The sequence below is a fragment of the Centropristis striata genome, chromosome 21, assembly GCF_030273125.1.
Source record: "Centropristis striata isolate RG_2023a ecotype Rhode Island chromosome 21, C.striata_1.0, whole genome shotgun sequence".
Taxonomy (NCBI): domain Eukaryota; kingdom Metazoa; phylum Chordata; class Actinopteri; order Perciformes; family Serranidae; genus Centropristis; species Centropristis striata.
The window spans coordinates 4,751,741-4,775,193 of record NC_081537.1 but is presented as its reverse complement, the minus strand read 5'-3'; the positions used below and the strand labels follow the sequence as shown (position 1 = coordinate 4,775,193).

The following is a 23,453-nucleotide window of genomic DNA, read 5'->3' as shown; positions in this document are numbered from 1 at the left end:
AGCCATTCCAGCTGATTATATGTTATTTTAATTATAAAACAATATAATACATAGTGATTATCACATTGCAATGTTTGGATGTGTTAACAGAAGCCGGAAGTCTATTTTATTTGTTTTGGTTGTAGCTTATTTATGTTTTATTTATCTAGGATATTTTAAGCAGGGCATTCCAGCTGCCTGCTGCCCCCGCGACCCGGCCCCGGATAAGTGGACATGCATGGATGGATATTTTAATATTTATTTTCCACATTTTAATTCTATTGCTGAATATTCTATTTAAAACTATTTTTATAGATCTAAAACAACACTGATACAACGATACTATCGTTAATCGTGATAGTTTCTGGGAAAATATATCGTTGTAAAAAATGTGTTATGGTGACAGGCCTATCTCCAGTACAGTGTAGATTTTTCTTATTTTCATTTGACTTTGTAACACCTACTTTTAGGTCATCCAGGTTAGCCGGCAGGGGCCCAGGTTTGACCGGTGAAATGTTGCTTTGGTTGGCGTACGTGTTCTTGACCGGGGAGGAGGAGGTACTGTTGGCTTGGCTGGACGGACCGCTGGAGCTACAAGCTGTTAGCTGCTCACTGGCTCCTCTAGTGGGGGAGAATGGAAGTGCATTAGTCACATAGTAAGGTAGCAATCAAGGTTATTATAGTTAACGAAAATTAAAGAAATAACGAAAACTAGAATTGAAAAAACATTTCCGTTAACTGAAATAAAAATACAAAACGAGAGTTTTTTTTAAAAACGATAACTAACTGAAACTGTATTTTGTGGTTACAAAACTAACTAAAACTAACTAAAATTATAGTGAAAATGTCCTTCGTTTTCGTCTTTGTCAACTTTTTTCACACATAAACCTTTTTGGTTGATATGAAATCTATTTCATCTATCTGGTTTTATGACTTAATAAACTTATTGGGGCTGAGATGGATCAGACATAGGAAATAAAGGAAACATTTATTATGACCTTTTTGAATCTGGCACCCAACAAATACCCCATTACAACAAAACTAAAACTAATTATTAATTCTTCTTTTCGAACCGAAAAAAAATAAACAACATAGACTACAACAGCGTAGGCTAGATGCATATACATATTCATACACATACTCACATAGGCACCATTAAACAGATGTACATAAGCATATAAACATTTACACACATACAGTATATAAAGCCCTATACATATACATGCATCTGCCCCGTTTAAGTAATAAGATAGAAATAAGAACCAGTTAACTTAATATTCACTAAGCATTTCCTTATATCATTTTGGTTCGAAAAAAAAGGGAGTAGGCTGAAGTATAAAAGACTTATCTAGGCCTATCCCCTGATACTCAACACTTCAAAAATAAGAAATTGTATCTCTATATATAGCCACTTAATGTCAAATAAATATGTATTTTGTAAAACTAAACTAAAACTAAGCATTTTGCAAAAAATAAAAACTACTTAAAACTAGCAAACTCACTCTAAAAACTCATTTTTAATTCACGTGGTTGAAAGCTCCAGAAAATGCTAGTAAGGGATCCTTCAGTTGAGATTAACAATCATATTTATCATTTTTCCACGAGTGTGACTCACTTCTGAGTGTGTGTGGACGGATGAGGCTGGTAGCTGAAGGAGGGCTGCCGCTGCTGGGCCTGGACCTGGTTCTGGTTCTGGTTCTGGACCCGGGCGGCCTGGCTCTGTGCAGTGTGTGTGTGCTGCTGCGGCTGCTGTGACTGTGCGTGTGTGTGAGCGTGTTTCTGCTGGCTGAGGATCTGCAGCTGCAGGAAGAGCTGCTGCTGCTGCAGGAGCCGGGCGTAGGCCGAGTCCATGGGCGGAGGAGACTTCTCCGCCTTCTGGTCCGGAGGAATGTACTGGTGGTACTTGAGCTTCTTCACCTTCGGCTTCACATCTTTGGGCTTCTTGTGTCGGTTCTTGTCTGAAGTCTTGGACTGTCCAGAGGAGGAAGAATGGGTGAGACGTTTGGAAATGAAAAGTATAAAGTCAAGGAGAGTAATTTAACCCTTTATCGGGCAAAAAACTATATTTGGTAACTTAAAAACTGGGTCCCCATGTCTCTCTGTTTGGTCGTAGAACCACATGGATTTCTTCCAGTTAATCAGCAAAGATCAGGCTACTAATCAGTATGATAATAATATAATAATATTAACTTTATTGACCTGGACCCTCCAATGTAAAAATGAAAAATTTTGGGAAAAAAATATGCAAGAAACAGTCGTACAAGCAGAGTTAATCTTTAAAGACTTGTACGTAATATTTCCAGAAAAACGTTGCAAATTTACTTGATTAAAGTGGCAAATCTACAAGAAAAAAAGTCGCAGATTTAAGAGATTTAAAGTGGCAAATCTACAAGAAAAAAGTTGCAGATTTAAGAGATTTAAAGTGGCAAATCTACAAGAAAAAGGTTGCATATTTAAGAGATTTAAAGTGGCAAATCTACAAGAAAAAAGATGCAGATTTAAGAGATTTAAAGTGGCAAATCTACAAGAAAAAAGTTGCAGATTTAAGAGATTTAAAGTGGCAAATCTACAAGAAAAAAGTTGCAGATTTAAGAGATTTAAAGTGGCAAATCTACAAGAAAAAAGATGCAGATTTAAGAGATTTAAAGTGGCAAATCTACAAGAAAAAAGATGCAGATTTAAGAGATTTAAAGTGGCAAATCTACAAGAAAAAAGTTGCATATTTAAGAGATTTAAAGTGGCAAATCTACAAGAAAAAAGTTGCATATTTAAGAGATTTGAAGTGGCAAATCTACAAGAAAAAAAGTTCCAGATTTAAGAGAGTTAAAGTGGCAAATTTACAAGAGAAAAGTTGCAGATTTAAGAGATTTTAAGTGGCAAATCGGCGCGAAAAAAGTCTCAGATTTACGAGAAAAAAAGTGGGAAAAAGCAACTTTTTTCTCTCGCAGATTCACCACTTTAAATCTCATAAATCTGCACATTTTTTCTCGTAGATTTGCCACTTTAATCTTGTAAACTTTTTTCTCAAAATATTACCCCCCTCCCCTGGGTTCGTATGTTTTTTTTTACACATTACACAGAATGTGTAAAAAAACACTCTCTACGAGAAAAAAAATGCACAGATTTATGAGATTTAAAGTGGTGAGTCTGCGAGAAAAAAGTTGTTTTTTCACACTTTTTTCTCGTAAATCTGTGACTTTTTTCGCGCAGATTTGCCACAGTCAGACATTCTGGCTGTATGTAATATCCTCCAATATTCTCTAGGGTTGAAATTTGGAATTTGCAAGTATTTCAATGAGTGCCCTGTTAAGGGTTAACTGAAAAAGTAAGTGTATTTAGTGTAGCTAACCTTGCCAATAGCAGGAACAGGGACTGGAGGAGTAGCTTGGCTGCTGTTGGTCCCAGACAGGTTTTCATCCTGGCTTTGATCAGGTGGCTCTTGGGTTGCACCCCCCTGTTAAAAAATAAATTATAAACTGAATATCTTTGAGTACTGGAGCTCTTGAGTGGAAAGAACAGGTCATCTGATTAGCATCTTTGCTTCTGGGCACTTGTGATGGGCCTGTTTCACTGTAATTTACATTTTGTGGTCACATTTTATATTAGGGAACACATATTCAACATTAATTAATTAATTAATGACAGAAAAAAGACACAAAATGAATAAAAAAAAGACACAAAATGACCAAAAAAAGACACAAAATGACAAAAAAAAGACACAAAATGACTAAAAAAGACACAAAATGACAAAAAAAGACACAACAATGACCAAAAAAAGACACAACAATGACTAAAAAAAGACACAAAAAAGACTTACAAAGACACTCAAAGACATGAAAAGGATTAAAAAATTGACAAAATAGCCAAGAGTTAATTTCTTATTTTAAGTGTTCAACATGCTTATTTCTAGATTTAATAATCTTAATTTAATAAATCTTGTCAAGGTAAATTATCTGTCCATGCAGCAAGATCATTTCCCTCAGATTTACTGTTTTTATCTGGTTTTTAGACACACCTTTTTTGCAGTGTGGTGATTCAGTTGGAACATTTCAGAGACAGATCTGTGACAGATATAAACAACTCTGTTGTGGCTTGAATTTGAATCAAGTGACCGTTGGAATGAGGTCATCACGAGTGGTGAAGCGGTTAACGGAGGCAGCTGTGGCTCCGTGTGCAGGAATGTGACACCTGCCCAGATCTACTGTGTACAACGGTCAGTGGAGGCTGAGGACAGTTCACTCCGTCACCACTAGAGGGCAGAACACACCCAGCAGAGGGAACTACTCTCCACTCTATGGAGGCTTTATGGGCTATTTTGTCCATTTTTGAATCCTTTTCATCCTGCCTGTATTTAAATGCCATGTTGGGTTGGTTTTTTTTTCAGAACAACCTCACCTATATGACCTAATAATAATTTATTTTTTATTCTGACTTACTGGATCAACATTTTGAAACAAAAAGAAACATTTTGTGTCTTTTTTGGTCAATTTGTGTCTTTTGTTGGTCATTTTGTGTCTTTTTTTAGTAATTTTGTGTCTTTTTTTTAATTAAATTTTTTTTTTTAGTCATTTTGTGTCTTTTTTAGTCATTTTGTGTCTTTTTTGGTCATTTTGTGTTTTTTGTTGGTCATTTTGTGTCTTTTTTTGTAATTTTGTGTCTTTTTTAGTAATTTTGTGTCTTTTTTGGTCATTTTGTGTCTTTTTTAGTAATTTTGATGGTCATTTTGTTTCTTTTTGTGTCGTTTTTAGTAATTTTGTGTCTTTTTTGGTCATTTTGTGTCTTTTGTTGGTCATTATGTGTCTTTATTTTTAGTAATTTTGTGTCTTTTAGTAATTTTGTGTCTTTTTTTGGTCATTTTCTGTCTTTTTTTAGTCATATTGTGTCTTTTTTGGTCATTTTCTGTCTTTTTTATTCATTTTGTCTGTTTTTGGTCATTTTGTGTCTTTTTTAGTCCTTTAGTCCATCATAAAATGTGATTTTAAATCAGAAATTATTTTTTTTTACTTTCAAAACACTATCATGCTCAATAAAATAATTTTAAATGTTGCAAATGTGACCAAAGGTGTCAAATCTAACATATAAGAGAGCACATATCCAGTTCTATCGTTTGATACTAAATCTATTTGAGCTTGTCTCCAGTTTTACTTGGTATATCATCATCAAACTGAAACTGGCCTCATGGAGTTTACAGCCAGAACTTTAGAGGTAAATTTACAGTAGGGCTCCACGCTGCTTTGTTTTCTAGTCTGATGGAGGCAACAAGTCTGGATTATTTGGAGCTTTTGGAGACTCCACAGGGTTAAGGTGCATTATATAAGAGAATGGAGGAGAACAGAGGGAGATCAGGTGTGTTTGTACCTGTCGTGGGCTGGTGACAGCAGGTGATGAAGAGGAGGAGGGCGTGCTGCCCACAGCCTCTGATGAAGGGCAGGCCGAGCCCTGAGACTCGTCACTGTGGTGCTCTGGAGACAAACTCTCACTGCTGCTGTCCTCCTCAAACGCATACGAGTCCTCCTGCTTCGGGAACTTGCCATGGTTCACTGTAGGAGAACAGAGGAAACTTTTAAATGATAACTCCAGGGGCCCCATTCACAAAAGTGTTCGGTAACACTTCAAAATAACCAACTAAATAGTGTTTATAGATGGTTTATAAACCAGTTATTAACCATTTACAAAGTGCTATATACATATTTCATCTTTAAGTGTTTCTAATCAATTTCTTAAAGGTATATGAATCTTTCAAAATCATTAACATACTTAATATGGTGTTAAAAACTGTATAATTAGTGCAACTAAAAATAAAAATAAACAATTAATTATAATTTAATTGTTTGTTAATGGTAAAGTAACGATAAACTTACATTAACATTCCATCTATTTGCAAATTATAAATTATTTAGTTAGTTAAACATTAATAAATGATGTATTTACCATTCTAAATGGCCTATAAACGGTTTATAAATGATGATTAAACATTAATAATTAATCTGTTTACCATTTATGAATGATGGTTATTGTAAAGTGTTCTTAAGATAAAAAACGTTCCTAAGAATGTTCTTAAATGCTATTCACCATTTTTTTCTTAAGCATTGCTGTATGTCTTAGGAACTTCTTAGTTTTCTCATTTAGGAAGTTCTTAGATTTTTAATTTAAGATCACTAGATCATTAATTAAGTAGCATCAAATACAACAACTGCCTCAGTGATTTACTAAGAGAACATTCTAGTGTAATCTAGGAATAGGCCGACATGTCACACAGACTGAAACGACATTTCAATTATATGTCAACTGCCAAAATAAGATTTACGTGATACATTAACAAAAAACAACTCTGACCAACTTCAATGAACAAAGCTTGTGAACACATTGTCTAAGGCTGGATTTAATATTAAAGAAATCAAATAAATGTCGTACAAATTTGTTCAAGTAAACACAAATCAAGACTTATTTTTTCTCTGTAGCTGTTTTCAGACTGCTGAGGGTTTCTCTTAAAGTTGTGAAGAAATATGAGAAGAAATCTAAGAATTTTGTTTTCAAGAATCTCATTTGTTTCCCAAGTTCTATCTTAGAGGATAGTTAAGAAAAAAAACTAAAGAAAAGATCATAATTTCTTCATGAATACCAAATCTTCTATTCTTCAATTTTGTTTTAAGAGCAAAGTTAAGAAAAAAGTGGCACTTAAGAGGCATTTCTTTCTTAAGAATGCTTTGTGAATCCAGCCTAAGGTTCTTACAATTTGGGCCTTATTTTACTTTCTATTTCTATTTATTATGATGACATTGTACACACTGTACGCAATTTATGATTGAGATCTGTTAATGCAGGGACATAACAAAAAAACTGATTTTGTTGTGAGCCAGAAGTGTTTCCAGATGATCTAATCCAATTTATTTGCAGGTAAAACGGAGCACATCCAAACTAACGATCCCTAATTGTGTTCACAACTACGGCAAGTACACTGGGACAAAGTTAAAGCACAATGTGTATCAGTTTATCATCTGTCTATGTTTTCTCTGCCAAGCAAACATGTTGAAGGTGTTTAGATGTTAGATGTTGTTCATCAATATAAAAATATGAAAGTAAGAGCTCAAGCTCAAGGTGTGATTACCAGCAAGGCAAAGCAGGACTTTCACTTTGTTAAAATTGCTCCAACACACTATAAACAGCTGCATTGGTACCTCACCTCGGCCCTTTGAAAAGGGGTTTTCCCCTAAATGAAAGGCCCAATAAGATATGTTTTCAACCAGCTTCTTCCTGACAAGGTTATAATAGTTTTGGATGTTTCATTAGTTTTAGATTTATTTAGTTGTCAATTTTTGTTTTCAAATTCAGTTCGTTTTAATTAGTTTTTAGAGTGAGTTTGCTAGTTTTAGTTTAGTTTTTATTAGTTTTTGTTTTTTGTAATGGGGTATTTGTTGGGTGCCAGATTAAAAAAAGTCACGATAAATGTTTCCTTTATTTCCTTTGTCTGATCCATCTCAGCCCCAATAAGTTTATTAAGTCATAAAACCAGATAGATGAAATAGATTTCATATCAACCAAAAAGGTTTACGTATGAAAAAAAGTTGACAAAGAAGAAAACGAAGGACATTTTCACTATAATTTTAGTTCGTTTTGTAACCACAAAATACAGTTTCAGTTAGTTATCGTTTCTTAAAAAACTCTTGTTTTTATTGTTATTTCAGTTAACGAAAACTAACGAAATAACGAAAACTAGAATTGAAAAAACATCTTCCTGTCCTGTTCACCTCTGTCATATTGTTTGTGTGTTTTATACGTTTTGGACGGGTTGATGGCAAATTTCGTTGCACTACCCTGTGCAATGACAATAAAGGCTTCTGATTCTGATTCTGATTCCACAATAACATGCTATTTAGTATACTGAAACAGACACTACACTGGCAAAAATATCCCACAATGCAATGCAGTGTTGATGACAACGTTCATAACAGACTACCAAGGTGTAATTTGTTTAGTTTGGGTTGTCTTTTTCTCTTTGATGCTGCTTTGTGTGTGTATGTGCATGATTCTGATGTTTCCTTCTGATGCATATGTTTGCTCAAAGTATGAATAAAGACATTTTTTCTTTAAAAGACAGTAACTAAGGGGCTCAGTAAGTTAACAAAATACACAAGTTCACCTGTGCTTCACATTCTCTACCAACCCAAGTCCTCCTACATGAGGTAAAAACAAAACCTTCAGGAGGTTCATCATTAACCAATAAGAACCCAGACCCAGTTATCCATAAAGGAAAGTTATGGGGGACATATCACAGGCCAAGTGAACCACACAGAACATATTTATGATGTTTGGGTTTTTTTTTGTCATTTTGTGTCTTTTTTTAGTAATTTTGTGTCTTTTTTAAGTAATTTCGTTTTTTTTCTGTCATTTTGTGTCCTTTTTTTAGTAACTTTCTCTTTTTTTGGTCGTTTTGTGTCTCTTTTTTAATTAATTGTGTGTCTTTTTTGTGTCTTTTCCAAGTAATTTAGGTTTTTTCTGTCATTTTGTGTCCTTTTTTTAGTAACTTTGTGTCTTTTTTCTGTCATTTTGTGTCTCTTTTTTAATTCATTGTGTGTCTTTTTTAAGTAATTTTATTTTTTTTCTGTCATTTTGTGTCCTTTTTTTTAGTTACTTTGTGTCTTTTTTTGGTCATTTTGTGTCTCTTTTTTAATTAATTGTGTCTTTTTTGTGTCTTTTCCAAGTAATTTAGTTTTTTTTCTGTCATTTTGTGTCGTTTTTTTTAGTAACTTTGTGTCTTTTTTTGGTCATTTTGTGTCTCTTTTTTAATTAATTGTGTGTCTTTTTTGTGTCTTTTTCAAGTAATTTAGTTTTTTCTGTCATTTTGTGTCCTTTTTTTTTAGTAACTTTGTGTCTTGTTTTGGTCATTTTGTGTCTCTTTTTTAATTAATTGTGTGTTTTTTTGTGTCTTTTTCAAGTAATTAAGTTTTTTTCTGTCATTTTGTGTCCTTTTTTTTAGTAACTTTGTGTCTTTTTTTAGTAATTTTGTGTCTTTTTTTAGTAATTTTGTGTCTTTTTTAAGTAATTTAGTTTTTTTCTGTCATTTTGTGTCTTTTTTTTTAGTAACTTTGTGTCTTTTTTTGATCATTTTGTGTCTCATTTTTAATTAATTGTGTGTCTTTTTTGTGTCTTTTTCAAGTAATTTAGTTTTTTTCTGTCATTTTGTGTCCTTTTTTTTAGTAACTTTGTGTCTTTTTTTGGTCATTTTGTGTCTCTTTTTTAATTAATTGTGTCTCTTTTTTGTGTCTTTTTCAAGTAATTTAGTTTTTTTCTGTCATTTTGTGTCCTTTTTTTTAGTCACTTTGTGTCTTTTTTTGGTCATTTTGTGTCTCTTTTTTAATTAATTGTGTCTCTTTTTTAAGTAATTTAGTTTTTTTTCTGTCATTTTGTGTCCTTTTTTTTTAGTAACTTTGTGTCTTTTTTTGGTCATTTTGTGTCTCTTTTTTAATTAATTGTGTCTCTTTTTTGTGTCTTTTTCAAGTAATTTAGTTTTTTTCTGTCATTTTGTGTCCTTTTTTTTTGTAACTTTGTGTCTTTTTTTGGTCATTTTGTGTCTCTTTTTTAATTAATTGTGTGTCTTTTTTAAGTAATTTAGTTTTTTTCTGTCATTTTGTGTCCTTTTTTTTTAGTAACTTTGTGTCTTGTTTGGTCATTTTGTGTCTCTTTTTTAATTAATTGTGTGTCTTTTTTAAGTAATTTAGTTTTTTTCTGTCATTTTGTGTCCTTTTTTTTAGTCACTGTGTCTTTTTTTGGTCATTTTGTGTCTCTTTTTTAATTAATTGTGTGTCTTTTTTAAGTAATTTAGTTTTTTTTCTGTCATTTTGTGTCCTTTTTTTAGTAACTTTGTCTTTTTTTGGTCATTTTGTGTCTCTTTTTTAATTAATTGTGTGTCTTTTTCAAGTAATTTAGTTTTTTTCTGTCATTTTGTGTCCTTTTTTTTAGTAACTTTGTGTCTTTTTTTGGTCATTTTGTGTCTCTTTTTTAATTAATTGTGTGTCTTTTTTGTGTCTTTTTCAAGTAATTTAGTTTTTTTCTGTCATTTTGTGTCCTTTTTTTTAGTAATTTTGTGTCTTTTTTTGGTCATTTTGTGTCTCTTTTTTAATTAATTGTGTGTCTTTTTTGTGTCTTTTTCAAGTAATTTAGTTTTTTTCTGTCATTTTGTGTCCTTTTTTTTAGTCACTTTGTGTCTTGTTTTGGTCATTTTGTGTCCCTTTTTTAATTAATTTTGTGTCTTTTTTAAGTAATTTAGTTTTTTTTCTGTCATTTTGTGTCTCTTTTTTAATTAATTGTGTGTCTTTTTTGTGTCTTTTTCAAGTAATTTAGTTTTTTTCTGTCATTTTGTGTCCTTTTTTTTTAGTAACTTTGTGTCTTTTTTTGGTCATTTTGTGTCTCTTTTTTAATTAATTGTGTGTCTTTTTTGTGTCTTTTTCAGGTAATTTAGTTTTTTTCTGTCATTTTGTGTCCTTTTTTTTAGTAACTGTGTCTTTTTTTGGTCATTTTGTGTCCTTTTTTTTAGTAACTTTGTGTCTTTTTTTGGTCATTTTGTGTCTCTTTTTTAATTAATTGTGTGTCTTTTTTAAGTAATTTAGTTTTTTTTTTGGTCATTTTGTGAATTTTTTTTTTTTTTTTTTTAGTAATTTTGGTCCTTTTAATACTCCCTCCAGTGGCCCCCGGGTTATTTGACTTTGAGACCCCTGTTCTAGAATATTTAAAGTGTCACCATTGGTTCCTATGGGTTAACAGCAGCAGTGTGCTGCAGCTAGTAAAGAACAGCGCTGTATGTATGTTCCCTGTGTGAGCAGCAGCATGCACACACTGCCTGTCTGTCACTGACACCTAGTAACACACTCAGCCTGGAGGTGTTACGCTGCGTAGGTGAGACTCTGACACCACCACTCTACATCCAGCAGCCTCCTGATTGGCTGAGCTGATAGAGAACACGGATTTAATTGGATGAGCTAAGAGTGGCTATCTAGCAGAGCTGCAGGGACAGAGACAGGAGAGGGAGGTGGTAAAGGTTGGTCTGTGTGTGTGTGTGTGTGTGTGTGTGTGTATGTATGTGTGTGTGTGTGTGTGTGTGTGTAAGATTGTCTTTTTGTATCCAAACATGTGACAGGCAAGAACAGACCCTGGTTTCAATCACAGCACCAGGACCATCGTGTGCAACTCAGTGACCTCGAGAAGCAACGCGCACAAACACACACACACACACACACACACACACACACACACACTCTTGTAAAATGTTTGTAGAAATGACAGTAAAACACTGTGAAATTGCATCAGAAATAGGCCATGTCTTTAATTTATTTTACTATGTTTTTCTGTTTGATTTTATTGTTTTATTTATAGCATCATTTTAGATTTATACACTTATTATTTATTGCTGATTGTTATATGGAAATGTTTGTTTTATTGTTGATTCTATGTGCAGCACTTTGGAGACGTTTTTGTTGTTTAAATGTGCGATACAAATAAAGTGGATTGGATTGGACTAAATTAAACATTGTACATCAACGTAGTAGATACTTTTAATTACTGTAAATCAGAGAATAGCATAAAACTTTTTTTCCTTTTTTTTTTAATTCTACTGTCATAAACTGTAGAAAACACACAATTTTGCTGTAAAAATATTACATTAACCCTAAAACAAAGTCTGAATTCTCAAACAAGCCTTTAAAGAAGTGAGGACCAGCTGAAATGTCCTCACTTCGCAAAAACGTGTTGTTACTGCACATCGTCATGATTTTTGAGCATAAAAATGACATCAATACATGTAGAATGAAGTGTCATATCACTTATCTACCTATAACCCATTTGGCTGGCCAGTTAAAAACATTAAATAACTTTAAAGCATTTTTACCTTTTGCTAGTTACTGCAGTTAGACCAGTCAGTTAGTCGTATTTACTAACTGTTAATTAACAAACCTTTTGGACACTTTTTAAAGTGGTACCAAAAAAATGCAAACAAGTTTACGCTGCTTCCAGTACCTATTTCCTGTTGCTCCTCCTCAGTGTGATCCAAATTTCTGAGCAGGAAAAAGTATTTATTTGTATTTTCTGCACAGAGAATGTTATTTACATTTTTACAACATGGGCGCATATTCCAGAAAATATCTTCTATCCAGTGTGGCTGTCTAAACATGAGGATTAAAAGACTCAATCTCTTTAAAAAGAGGCACTTCGGAAACTTTATAAATGTATATTGTGAAGTAAAGTGCATGTGGAGCTGTCCAGAGACCTGCACCTCCTCCAGCGTTTGATTTAACCCTGTGGAGTCTCCAAAAGCTCCAAATAATCCAGACTTGTTGCCTCCATCCAGAGAACAAAGAAAACAAAGAAAGAAAACAAGAAAGAAAACAAAGCAGCGTGGAGCCCTACTGTAAATTTACCTCTAAAGTTCTGGCTGTAAACTCCATGAGGCCAGTTTCAGTTTGATGATGATATACCAAGTAAAACTGGAGACAAGCTCAAATAGATTTAGTATCAAATGATAGAACTGGATGGAACCCTCTTATATGTTAGATTTGACACCTTTGTTCACATTTGCAACATTTATAATTTTTCAGTGAGCATGATAGTGTTTTAAAGTAAAAAAAGATTCAAAATCACATTTTATGTTGCACTAAAGGACTAAAAAAGACACAATATGACAAAAAAAAAGACACAAAATGACCAAAAAAGACACAAAATGACTAAAAAAGAAACAAAGCGACACAAAATGACTAAAAAAAGACACAAAAACACAAAATGACTAGAAAAGAAACAAAGCGACACAAAATGACTAAAAAAAGACACAAAAACACAAAATGACTAGAAAAGAAACAAAGCGACACAAAATGACTAAAAAAAGACACAAAAAGACACAAAATGACTAAAAAAAGACAGAAAATGACCAAAAGAGACACAAAATGAGACGACAGAATAACCAAAAAAACCTCACAGAAGACGCAAAATGACCAAAAAAGACACAAAAAGACAGAAAATGACCAAAAAAAGACACAAAATGACAAAAAAGACACAACATGACCAGAAAAAGACAAAATGAGAAGACAGAATGACCAGAAACAGACAAAATGAGAAGACAGAATGACCAAAAAAAGACACAAAATGACACAAAAAAGACACAAAAAGACACAAATTACCAAAAAAGACACAAAGTGAACACGAAAAGACATGAAAAGGACTCTAAAACAGACAGAATATCCCTGTAAGCCTCCGTAGAGTGAAAGCAGTGCGGGTGGATGTGGCTCTGTTTGAAGCTGGTGTTGTTTGTCTTGGGACCCTCAACATGTTCCTCTCTCTCTCTATATCATTGTTGGCAGCTGGCCTCGTGTTTTTCAGACTCGGGTGTTTCAGAAGTTTTATGTTTGCCCCCTTGAGCTTCCAGTAAACATGTTGCGTAGAGGAGGCGGTCAGCTGGTTTACACTACCTCTGCAGGAGGACGGAGCCTTTATTGAGATGAGCAGCAGCTGTATTTGGGCCCACCCTCTCCTTCAGAGTGGACATGTGTGTTTCTCTCTGAGTGGGTCCTTGTGTGGGCGTACCTGTGTCTATGCTTTTGTCTCCAGTCAGCCACCTACAGCGCTGTGTGACAGGAGCAGGCTGTTGAGTTCTCCTCCTGCAGCATTAACCTTAAACCTTAAAGCTCCATGTCCCCCTTACAGCAGCTATTCTCAACCTAGGGCTCCTGGAGTCAGCTCTGTCTCCACTGTGTTAAAGTGTTCATGTGTTCATGTGTTTTAGTTATTTTGTTTTTTTGTTTTTTTTGTCATTTTGTGTCTTTTTTGGTCATTTTGTGTCTTTTTTTAGTCATTTTGTGTCTTTTTTTGGTCATTTTGTGTCTTTTTTGGGTCATTTTGTGTCTTTTTTGTCATTTTGTGTATTTTTTTTGTCATTTTGTGTATTTTTTTGTCATTTTGTGTCTTTTTTGGTCATTTTGTGTTTGTTTTTTTATCATTTTGTGGTCAATTTGTGTCTTTTTTGGTCAATTTGTGTCTTTTTTGGTCATTTTGTGTCTTTTTTTAGTCATTTTGTGTCTTTTTTTGGTCATTTTGTTTCTTTTTTGGGTCATTTTATGTCTTTTTTGTCATTTTGTGTATTTTTTTGGTCGTTTTGTGTCTTGTTTTGGTCATTTTGTGTTTTTTTTTGTCATTTTGTGTGTTTTTTTTTATCATTTTGTGGTCAATTTGTGTCTTTTTTGGTCATTTTGTGTCTTTTTTTTGTCATTTTGTGTCTTTTTTTGGTCATTTTGTTTCTTTTTTGGGTGATCTGAACTGTGCTTGTGAGATACTGTTCAGTGAGTGGGGGTTGCAGACAACAGGTTGAGAACTACTGCCTTACACAACACTCCCAACGATGGTTTCAACCTCTGTCCGGTAATTTTGGAAACTATGTGACCCGCCGTAGCTTCGAAACCAGCCACTTGAGAAGCGGACGTGTACACGGCTCGCAGATTTCCTGCAATTCTGCCATCTCAATCTCCCGGTGACATCAAGTTGACTTAAAGACTCATGGAAACAGCATGTACTGACTGTGTGACCCGTCACTGTGTGACAGCAGAGAGGGAACCAGTTAAATGTGAACAGGTGGGAGGAAATGGCATTTAGGACAAAGGCGTGCATCAGGCATGTTAAGCTCTGTGTGTGTGTGTGTGTGTGTGTGTGTGTGTGTGTGTGTGTTTTTGTACTTTCTACATAGTGAGGACCAGAACACGTTTTTAACCAACAGAGTGAGGACATTTTTGCAAAGTGAGGACATTTCGGCCGGTCCTCACTTCTTTAAAGGCTTTTTGGAGTGTTCAGACTTTGTTTTAGGGTTCAGGTTACACTGTAAAAAAGTACAGTAAAATACCGGCAGCTGTGGTTGCAAGAACTTCAACATAAAAATTACAGTGAGTGTATGTAAATGTATATACAGCAATAGCTGTAGGGACATACATACTATTGTTATACTGTGGATTTTTTATTCTTCCTCTTCCGGACGCAATTTTTTCCCGCTAATTATATATCAAAACGTGCGGTTTGATCGGGATCGGTGTGCTATTACTTTTCTCAACGTCGCGAAAAACTGCCCAAAGTTTTGCATTGAAATGAATTGGACGGCCGAAAAAAATGAGCAAAAAAGAACAATAATTGGAGATTTTTAAACGTCTACTTCTCCGGCATAATTTCAGCTAGAGACTCCATTTAAACTGTAAACAGTAGACACAAGTCTTGTGTATCGGTGTATTAATCCACGTTTCGATAGGTCATATAGTTTTTTATCAATCCCTGTTCAATGACCATGATCATTTTTGGAGAAATTCTGAGATTATAATGGGTGTGTATTGCACGGAATGTTCGTGTCACAGTGTGTGACATCATCGCCAGAGTGTAGAGGGAGAGAAAAAATTGTCAAAAAATTAATTTGAAAACTGCGCTCCAGGCCGCAAATTCCACTCTACAGAAATAATTTATACATAGAAACGTAGGAAAATTAGTCTTCTCACTCACAATCCTCTGGTAAAGCTGTCAGAGTTATAGTTTGGGCGTAGGACGCACAGATGCGCCACCAACACGCACCAACAGCCTAATTGGCTCCCATATTAAAAACGCAGGAAGATTTCTGTAGAAAAACTGTTTTCTAACAGTTTTTCAGATCGCTCGTACAAAGCTATTTCTTCATTTTTCTTCACAAAAAACACATGTAGCTGTTCAGGAAGAACTCAGGACGCTCAAAGTGAAGTCGGATCAATGATAGGTATTATGGTTTTGCCAAAAATGCTTTCTGTTCGAGGCCAGAAATTCCAGTCTGTCCACCTCTGGCTGCTGTCACTGTGCCAGAAGATTCTACAGCTGTTAATTCTGTTGATTGCTCTGCTCTGATTGGTCGACCGCAAAGCCTTTGATGCTTTGATGTGATTACAGTTACAGATACACGCACACACACACACACATCTTCCTGCTGATACCTGTCATTGTGACGTCAGAGTCTAGGGGCATGATATTCTTTTGGAGCAGCTCCAGGGGCCCCGGCCTGAGAGCCAGCTTCTCATTCAGGTCCTGGGCGAGCCGGGCTCGCTCTAGCCTCCTCTGGGCCTCCAGAGAGGGGCCGTCTGAGGCCGGCTCTACACAACACACAGCAGGACCACAGCAGTTACACACGGTGGACCGGATATACCAAAACACAGCATGGTGCCCAATACTAACGTGTGTGTGTGTGAATTTGGATTTTTCATTAGTTTTGGTTTTAACTTCATTGTGATTTTTTTTTTTTTTAATTCAGTTAGTTTTAATTAGTTTGTAGAGTGAGTTTGCTAGTTTTAGTTTAGTTCTTATTATTTTTTTTAATTTTTTTTAATGAGCTATGTGTTGGGTGCAAGATTCAAAGAGGTCATAATAAATTTTGCCTTTATTTCCTTTGGTTTATCTATCTTAGCCCCAATTAAGTTATTAACTCTAACAATTCCAGGTGCTTTGATTATTATTATTATTATTATTATTCTTTTTATATACATTTAAAATGATTCTATATAATAAAAATAATAATAATACTATACATATTGAATTATTATATTATTATTCATCTATGTTTTGCACATGAAACTTCCTCAGCCTTCAATAATGAATATTTCTGTTATTAATATTTCTGTAAATGTGGTGACATCATCAACCTTCCACAATCTCTCTCTGTTCCTCCAGTAAAAATAAAGTCTCAGCCAGCACTTTAATTATCTGAAGGCCAGAAGGAGCACCAGCTCTTATTTGGTCAAATATCATTTAGTGGATATTTTTGAGTGACGACACAGAATAAAGTGCCAAAATAAAAGGAATGATATTGAGCTTTGTGCTGGACCTGTTACAGTCTGATGAAAAATGTTTTTAAAATTGAAACATTAAAAAAATAATTCCAACATCAAAATGAAGTGGCGGTGATGAGTATGTTATTTAAAGAAGGTGGATGAAGAATGGATAAAATACAGAAAAGAAGAAGTAAAATCTGTGGGAGATAAAAATAAAATTGTAAAAAACAAATCTATGAGGAAAGACAACAAAGGAAGATGGGAAAAAATGGGGTTGAAAGATGACATAAAAGACTAGAACAGCCTGTGTGAGTGTGAATTTGCAACACGTGGAATTATTGAATGTTTATCAGTGAGAAGAAAGAAAAATATGTTGAAATAAAAAAGGAGTGATGAAGAAAAATGAAAAAAACACAGAACAGTAAGGAAAGAAGAGAAAGACTAGAATAAAAGAAAGTAAGAAATTGATATTGAAATAAAATGGAATGAATGTGATTATTATTATCATCATTATTATTTGTGTTATTATTATTATTATCATCATCATCATTGTTTTTATTTTTGTATTATTATTTTATTATTATTTTTATTTTTATTATTTATTCATTATTTTTTATTAATATTATTATATAATTTTTATTATTTCATTTTTATTTTTTAAATTTTTATTATTGTCATTATTATTATTATTGTTTTACTTTTATTATTGTCATTATTATTATTTTTATGTTTTTTTAATCATTATTATTGTCATTATTATTATTTTATTATTATTATCATCATTATTATTATTATTATCATATTATTATTATTGTTATTGTTATAATTATTATTTATACTGATGTGAGAATGCAGCAAGAAATTATTGTAAAAAAGCATCTGAAGCAAAGTACAAAAATATTGTTGTAAAAAGGAAAAAAAGAGAGGAAATAAAGGGAAGAGGAGAGAAGGGGATGAGGAAGGAAGGAGGACTTATGAAGGAGGGATAAAGGGATGTAAACACAGCGGTGAAGGACTGAAGCCACAGATCAGATCCAGATCAGTCTGATCAGATCCTGGACCCTCCCTCAGCTGCCAGTCTGTCATCCACCAGCAGGATGACATCATCACCTGTCGCCGCTCGGCCTGATTTAAGACCTGATTTGACATCACAGGGACACACAGAGCTTTAAGTGTGTTTAAACTGTGTAACCAAACGGGCTAAAAGGCGTCTGAGCGTGGCCGCTCGGTCCCACTGGGGCACCGTGTAACACGATCCCCCGCTCTGGAGCTGGCTTACAGACGTTTAAACATTCCAGCAGCAGTATTAAAACATACGGCGCACTTTAAACCTGCTGCAATACATATACCTGCTGACTGTATCAGTCGAATGTAAACAGTACACTAAGAGGGAAGACGTATGGTGCATTAGGCAGGAGTCATTCCCTTTGTGTTTCCATCCAGAGAGGATTAAAGCACCGCTGCTGCCGTAATGGAAATGTGTGTTTTTATGCAAGAAGGCATGCAGTAAACCTGCAGCTACAGCCCTATTATCTTTATGAGGAAATATTAGGTTGTGTGTGTGTGTGTGTGTGTGTACACTGCAAAAAAAGAAAAGTTGGGTGAACTCAAAATTTCAAAGCAACAAACTTCGATAAAATTTTAAGTTGGACAATTAAACTTAATATTTTATTAGTTTTGTTTTTGAGTTTGCCCAACTCTGAATTTCTCTGGCATGATTGTAACGCCGCTATGAAATGTCAGCTAATGTTGCCACCACAATTTTGAGTTAGCATTGATACGCTAATGGCTACTCTTGTAGCTGTAACAAGCAGCGCCGCTAGCATCAGTTAGCCGCTAGCATCAGTTAGCCGCTAGCATCAGTTGGCCACTAGCATCAGCTAGACGCTAGCTTTCGCTAATGACTGAATTTCAACGATTTCCCGCATTTCACAACAAAGAAATAAGAGTTAGCATTGATACGCTAATGGCTACTCTTGTAGCTGTAACGAGCAGCGCCGATAGCATCAGTTAACCGCTAGCATTAGTTAGCCGCTAGCATCAGTTAGCCGCTAGCTTTCGCTAATGACCGAATTTCACCGCTTTCCCGCATTTCACAACAAAGAAATAAGAGTTAGCATTGATATGCTAATGGCTACTCTTGTAGCTGTAACGAGAAACGCCACTAGCATCAGTTAGCCGCTAGCATCAGTTAGCTGCTAGCATCAGTTAGCCGCTAGCTTTCGCTAATGACCGAATTTCACCGCTTTCCCACATTTCACAACAAAGAAATAAGAGTTAGTAGAACTATTGTCCCTTGTTGTGAACCCCAACTTAAAGATATAAGTAACAACAACTCACCAACTTGTTTTTGAGCAGACAACTGGCTTCCTTTGTTGTGCTAACTTACATTATTGCCCTAAATGTCAATAATTTATATTTCCAAGTTTTACCAACTTAAATCACTGTTTTAGGCCCAAAAAATACAAGTTGACTCTTTTTGCAGTGTATTGAGCAGGCAGACAGTGTGCTCCTATGCAGGCCACACGCCAGTCAGGCCTGAGAGGCTGGGGCGGCTTCTCCAATAGCCTAATAAACACCAGATGTTCCCTGGGTAATATATACACAGACCCTGTGCCGTGTCCATCTCCTCAGCAGGAATAACACAGCCAGGCAGCGTCTGAAGGATCACATGCACCACAGCTCAGATCAGCACCATGCTGGAAAACTCTTCGTTTTTTGGACTAAAGGACAAATGATACTGCTGATTTACCCTTTGATGCACATCATGGGTCTAAATCAGACCAGAATCAGAAGCCTTTACTGTCATTGCACAGGGTAACAAGTGCTAGAACAACGAGATTTGCCATCAACCCGTCCAAATGTATAAAAACACACAAACAATATGACAGAGGTGGCAGGACAGGACAACAGAGATGAAGAATGAAGCAAAATACACTTCACAAACATGAACAGACTAATGACATGTCACAGGGCAGCATAGTCACCCGACTAAGTTTTTATATTCTATATCAGGGGTCTCAAACTCAAATTACCTAGGGGCCGCTGGAGGCAGTATCAAAATGACCAAAAAAAGATACAAAATGACAAAAAAAGACACAAAATTACCACAAAAAAAGACACAAAATGACTGAAAAAACACTAAATTACTTTAAAAAGGCACAAAATGACCAAAAAAAGACACAAAATGACCAAAAATACACAGAATTATCAAAAACGACCCAAAATTATTTAAAAAAGACCCAAAATTACCAAAAAAGACAGAAAATTACCAAAAAAAGACACAGAATTACCAAAAAAAGACACACAATTACCAAAAAAAGACACAGAATTACCAAAAAGACATAAAATTATTTAAAAAAACACAAAATTATTTGAAAAAGACACAAAATTATCAAAAAAAGACACAAAATTACCTAAAAAAGGGACCTTCCACACATAAAGTGCCATTCATTCATTCATTCATTTTTCTTCAAAAAGTATGAAAGGAAAAATGGATATAATGAAAACAAGGATATTCAAACACACAGCCAGCATGAAATAACATGGGGAATGAATGTGGGTCATTTTTGACCCATGTTGTGCATTAGAAGGTGTTTATATGTTGAGCATCAAAGGGTTAACAGAATGATTAGACATCTTGTGGGTGGGTGTTATAAAGTGTGTACTAACAAATGCAAGTCTTTTAACTTGCAGCCCTTTTCCATGTGTGCCACCGCCTGCAATCAAGAGATAAACAGCCAATTGAAATGTCTTTTTTTTTAAAAAGAGCTTGCAGCCCGGCCGGCCAATGGCATGTCTTGTTGCTGCCTTATCTGTGACAGACTCCTAGAAAGTGATAGAGCCTGAGCCGGGCCTCTGGATTCCGTTCCCCCGCACACTTACCGGCGGTTTATCTGCAGGCTGGAGCCTCAAACGGTGCCAGAGATATCATTCAACAAAGCCGTCCCCGTCCTCTGGGACGCTGCTGCCACCACGTCACAGCGCTGCCTGAGAGCATCACGCAGCGATAAGATCTGAGCTTATGAGCCGTCTGCTGCCAAACCTCTCAGAAAACAAACTTGGGGCCAAACCCACGGCCCGCGGGCCAATTGCGGCCCTCGTGATGATATTTTGTGGCCCTCACCTTGATATGAAAGTTTAATGTGAGTTTTACATGAATGGTACTTTACTGTGTTGTGTGTGGAAGGTCCCTTTAATTACTTTTTTTGGTCATTTTGTGTCTTTTTTTTGGTCATTTTGTGTATTTTTTTTTGGTAATTTTGTGTCTTTTTTTGATCATTTTGTGTCTTTTTTAAGTAATTTAGGTTTTGTTCTGTCATTTTGTGTCTTTTTTTGGTAATTCTGTGTATTTTTTTTGGTAATTTTGTGTCTTTTTCAGTGATTTTGTGTCTTCTTTTGGTAATTCGGTGTCTTTTTTAAGTAATTTCGTTTTTTTCTGTCATTTTGTGTCTTTTTTTGTAATTGTGTCTTTTTCAGTAATTTTGTGTCTTTTTAAAATAATTTCGTGATTCATTTAGTGTTTTTTCAGTAATTTAGTTTTTTCTCTTCATTTTGTATCTTTTTTTGGTAATTTTGTGTCTGTTTTGGGTCATTTTGTGTCTTTTTTAAAAATAATTTTGTGTCTTTTTTTGGTCTTTTAGTGTTTTTTCAGTAATTTTGTTTCTTTTTTGTGATTTTGTGCCTTTTTTTGGTCATTTTATGTCTTTTTTTAGTAATTTTGTGTCTCTTTTTATACATTTCGATACTGCCTCCAGCAGCCTCCAGGTAATTTGAGTTTGAGACCCCTGATTTAAACAAACGTTTGGTTTCTTATGACTATTTCAAATGTTGCTTTTTTGTAATTACCAGCTAAACAACATGAATATGAGCCGTATGTAGAAATAAGAAGCAAAGCAGTGCTGCAGTGAGGGAACATGAACCGGAGCAGACTGAACTCATGTCTTGTGTGTTTGGGCGTGCCTCTCTGCAGTAAACAGGTACTGTGTCTATGTAAATGTGTTTCTTCTGAGAGCCAGAGCCTCTTCCAGCACCAGAGCATTCCTCAGCGGTCACTCAGAGACCTGTCTGCCTGCTCGCTGGCTGCTGCGCTGCCTGTCTGTCTGTCTGTCTGTCTGTCTGCCTGTCTGTCTGTCTGCCTGTCTGTCTGTCTGCCTGCATAGATCCACCTGCTTCCTTTACCTTTGTTTCTGGATTTATACGTCTCTGGAGTCTGTGTCTGATCCTCAGTGGAGCATCTGTCATCTTCGCTGTTTTCTTTTCCTCCTACCTGCTTCTTTCTCTGCCTTTAATGTGTCTGACGCAGGTTCAAAGTGCATCAGAAACATACTGTAACATGTGGAAAAAAGTGTACAAACTAGAGAGAAGTTCATCAGAGAAGTTCATCTGACTCCTGAGCTGAACTCTTCCTGTCTCCATCCTTCTTCCTCCCTTCTTTTCTTGTTCTTTAACCCTCTGGAGTCTCTAAAATCACCAAATCCAGACTTCTTCATGACATCCAGACTAGAAAACAAAGCAGCGTGGAGCCCTACTGTAAATTTACCTCTAAAGTTCTGGCTGTAAACTCCATGAGGCCAGTTTCAGTTTGATGATGATATACCAAGTAAAACTGGAGACAAGCTCAAATAGATTTAGTATAAAATGATAGAACTGGATGGAACCCTCTTATATGTTAGATTTGACACCTTTGTTGACATTTGCAACATCTAAAACATTCTATTGAGCATGATAGTGTTTTGAAAGTAAAAAAAAGATTCAAAATCACATTTTATGATGGACTAAAGGACTAAAAAAGACACAAAATGAGCAAAAAGAGACACAAAATGACTAAAAAAAGATACAAAATGACTAAAAAAGACACAAAATGACAAAAAAAGATACAAAATGACTAAAAAAAGACACAAAATGACAAAAAAGACACAAAATGACTAAAAAAAGACACAAAATGACAAAAAAAGACACAAAATGACTAAAAAAAGACATAAAATGACCAACAAAAGACACAAAATGACTAAAAAAAGACATAAAATGACCAACAAAAGACACAAAATGACCAAAAAAGACACAAAATGACAAAAAAAGACACAAAATGAATAAAACAACAAACACAAAAAGACACAAAATGGCAAAAAAAAAGACACAAAATGACCAAGAAAAGACACAAAATGACTAAAAAAAGACACAAAATGACCAAGAAAAGACACAAAATGACTAAAAGAAAGACACAAAATGACCAAAAAAGACACAAAATGTTTCTTTTTGGTTCAAAATGTTGATCCAGTAAGTCAGAATAAAAAATAAATTATTATTAGGTCATATAGGTGAGGTTGTGCTGGAAAAAATATATCAACATGGCATTTAAATACAGGCAGGATGAAAAGGATTCAAAAATGGACAAAATAGCCCAAAAAGACAGAGTTAACAAGCAGCACTTCATTCTCTCATTTTAAAACTGCAACAGATAATCAGTCAGCTCTTATTTTCTTTCTACATGACATGCAATATGTCAGACTCTATTAACTGACTCATGTGAAATGATGCTTCTCACCACTGCCTTCCAAGATTTTTCTCAATAATACTGATTGAGCCAAAGAGACCTGCGATTGAAGGGCAAATATGAAAAAATAATAATAACCACTCATATTTCATTTCACTGGGCTGGATGTTTGGACT

At 34.9% G+C, this 23,453-nt stretch overlaps 1 protein-coding gene across 1 annotated transcript in view; it reads right to left on the bottom strand.

The window, feature by feature from the left end:
• Positions 1-23,453, bottom strand: part of myocd (myocardin) — a 49,940-nt gene that overhangs the window by 11,019 nt on the left and 15,468 nt on the right. Inside the window, exons 3-8 of the mRNA XM_059325351.1 lie at positions 15,951-16,106; positions 5,338-5,519; positions 3,329-3,433; positions 1,693-1,950; positions 1,595-1,653; positions 444-600 (exon numbers count right to left, since the gene is read on the bottom strand). Coding sequence (XP_059181334.1) covers positions 444-600; positions 1,595-1,653; positions 1,693-1,950; positions 3,329-3,433; positions 5,338-5,519; positions 15,951-16,106 — 917 coding nt within the window. The remainder of the gene's footprint in view (positions 1-443; positions 601-1,594; positions 1,654-1,692; positions 1,951-3,328; positions 3,434-5,337; positions 5,520-15,950; positions 16,107-23,453) is intronic.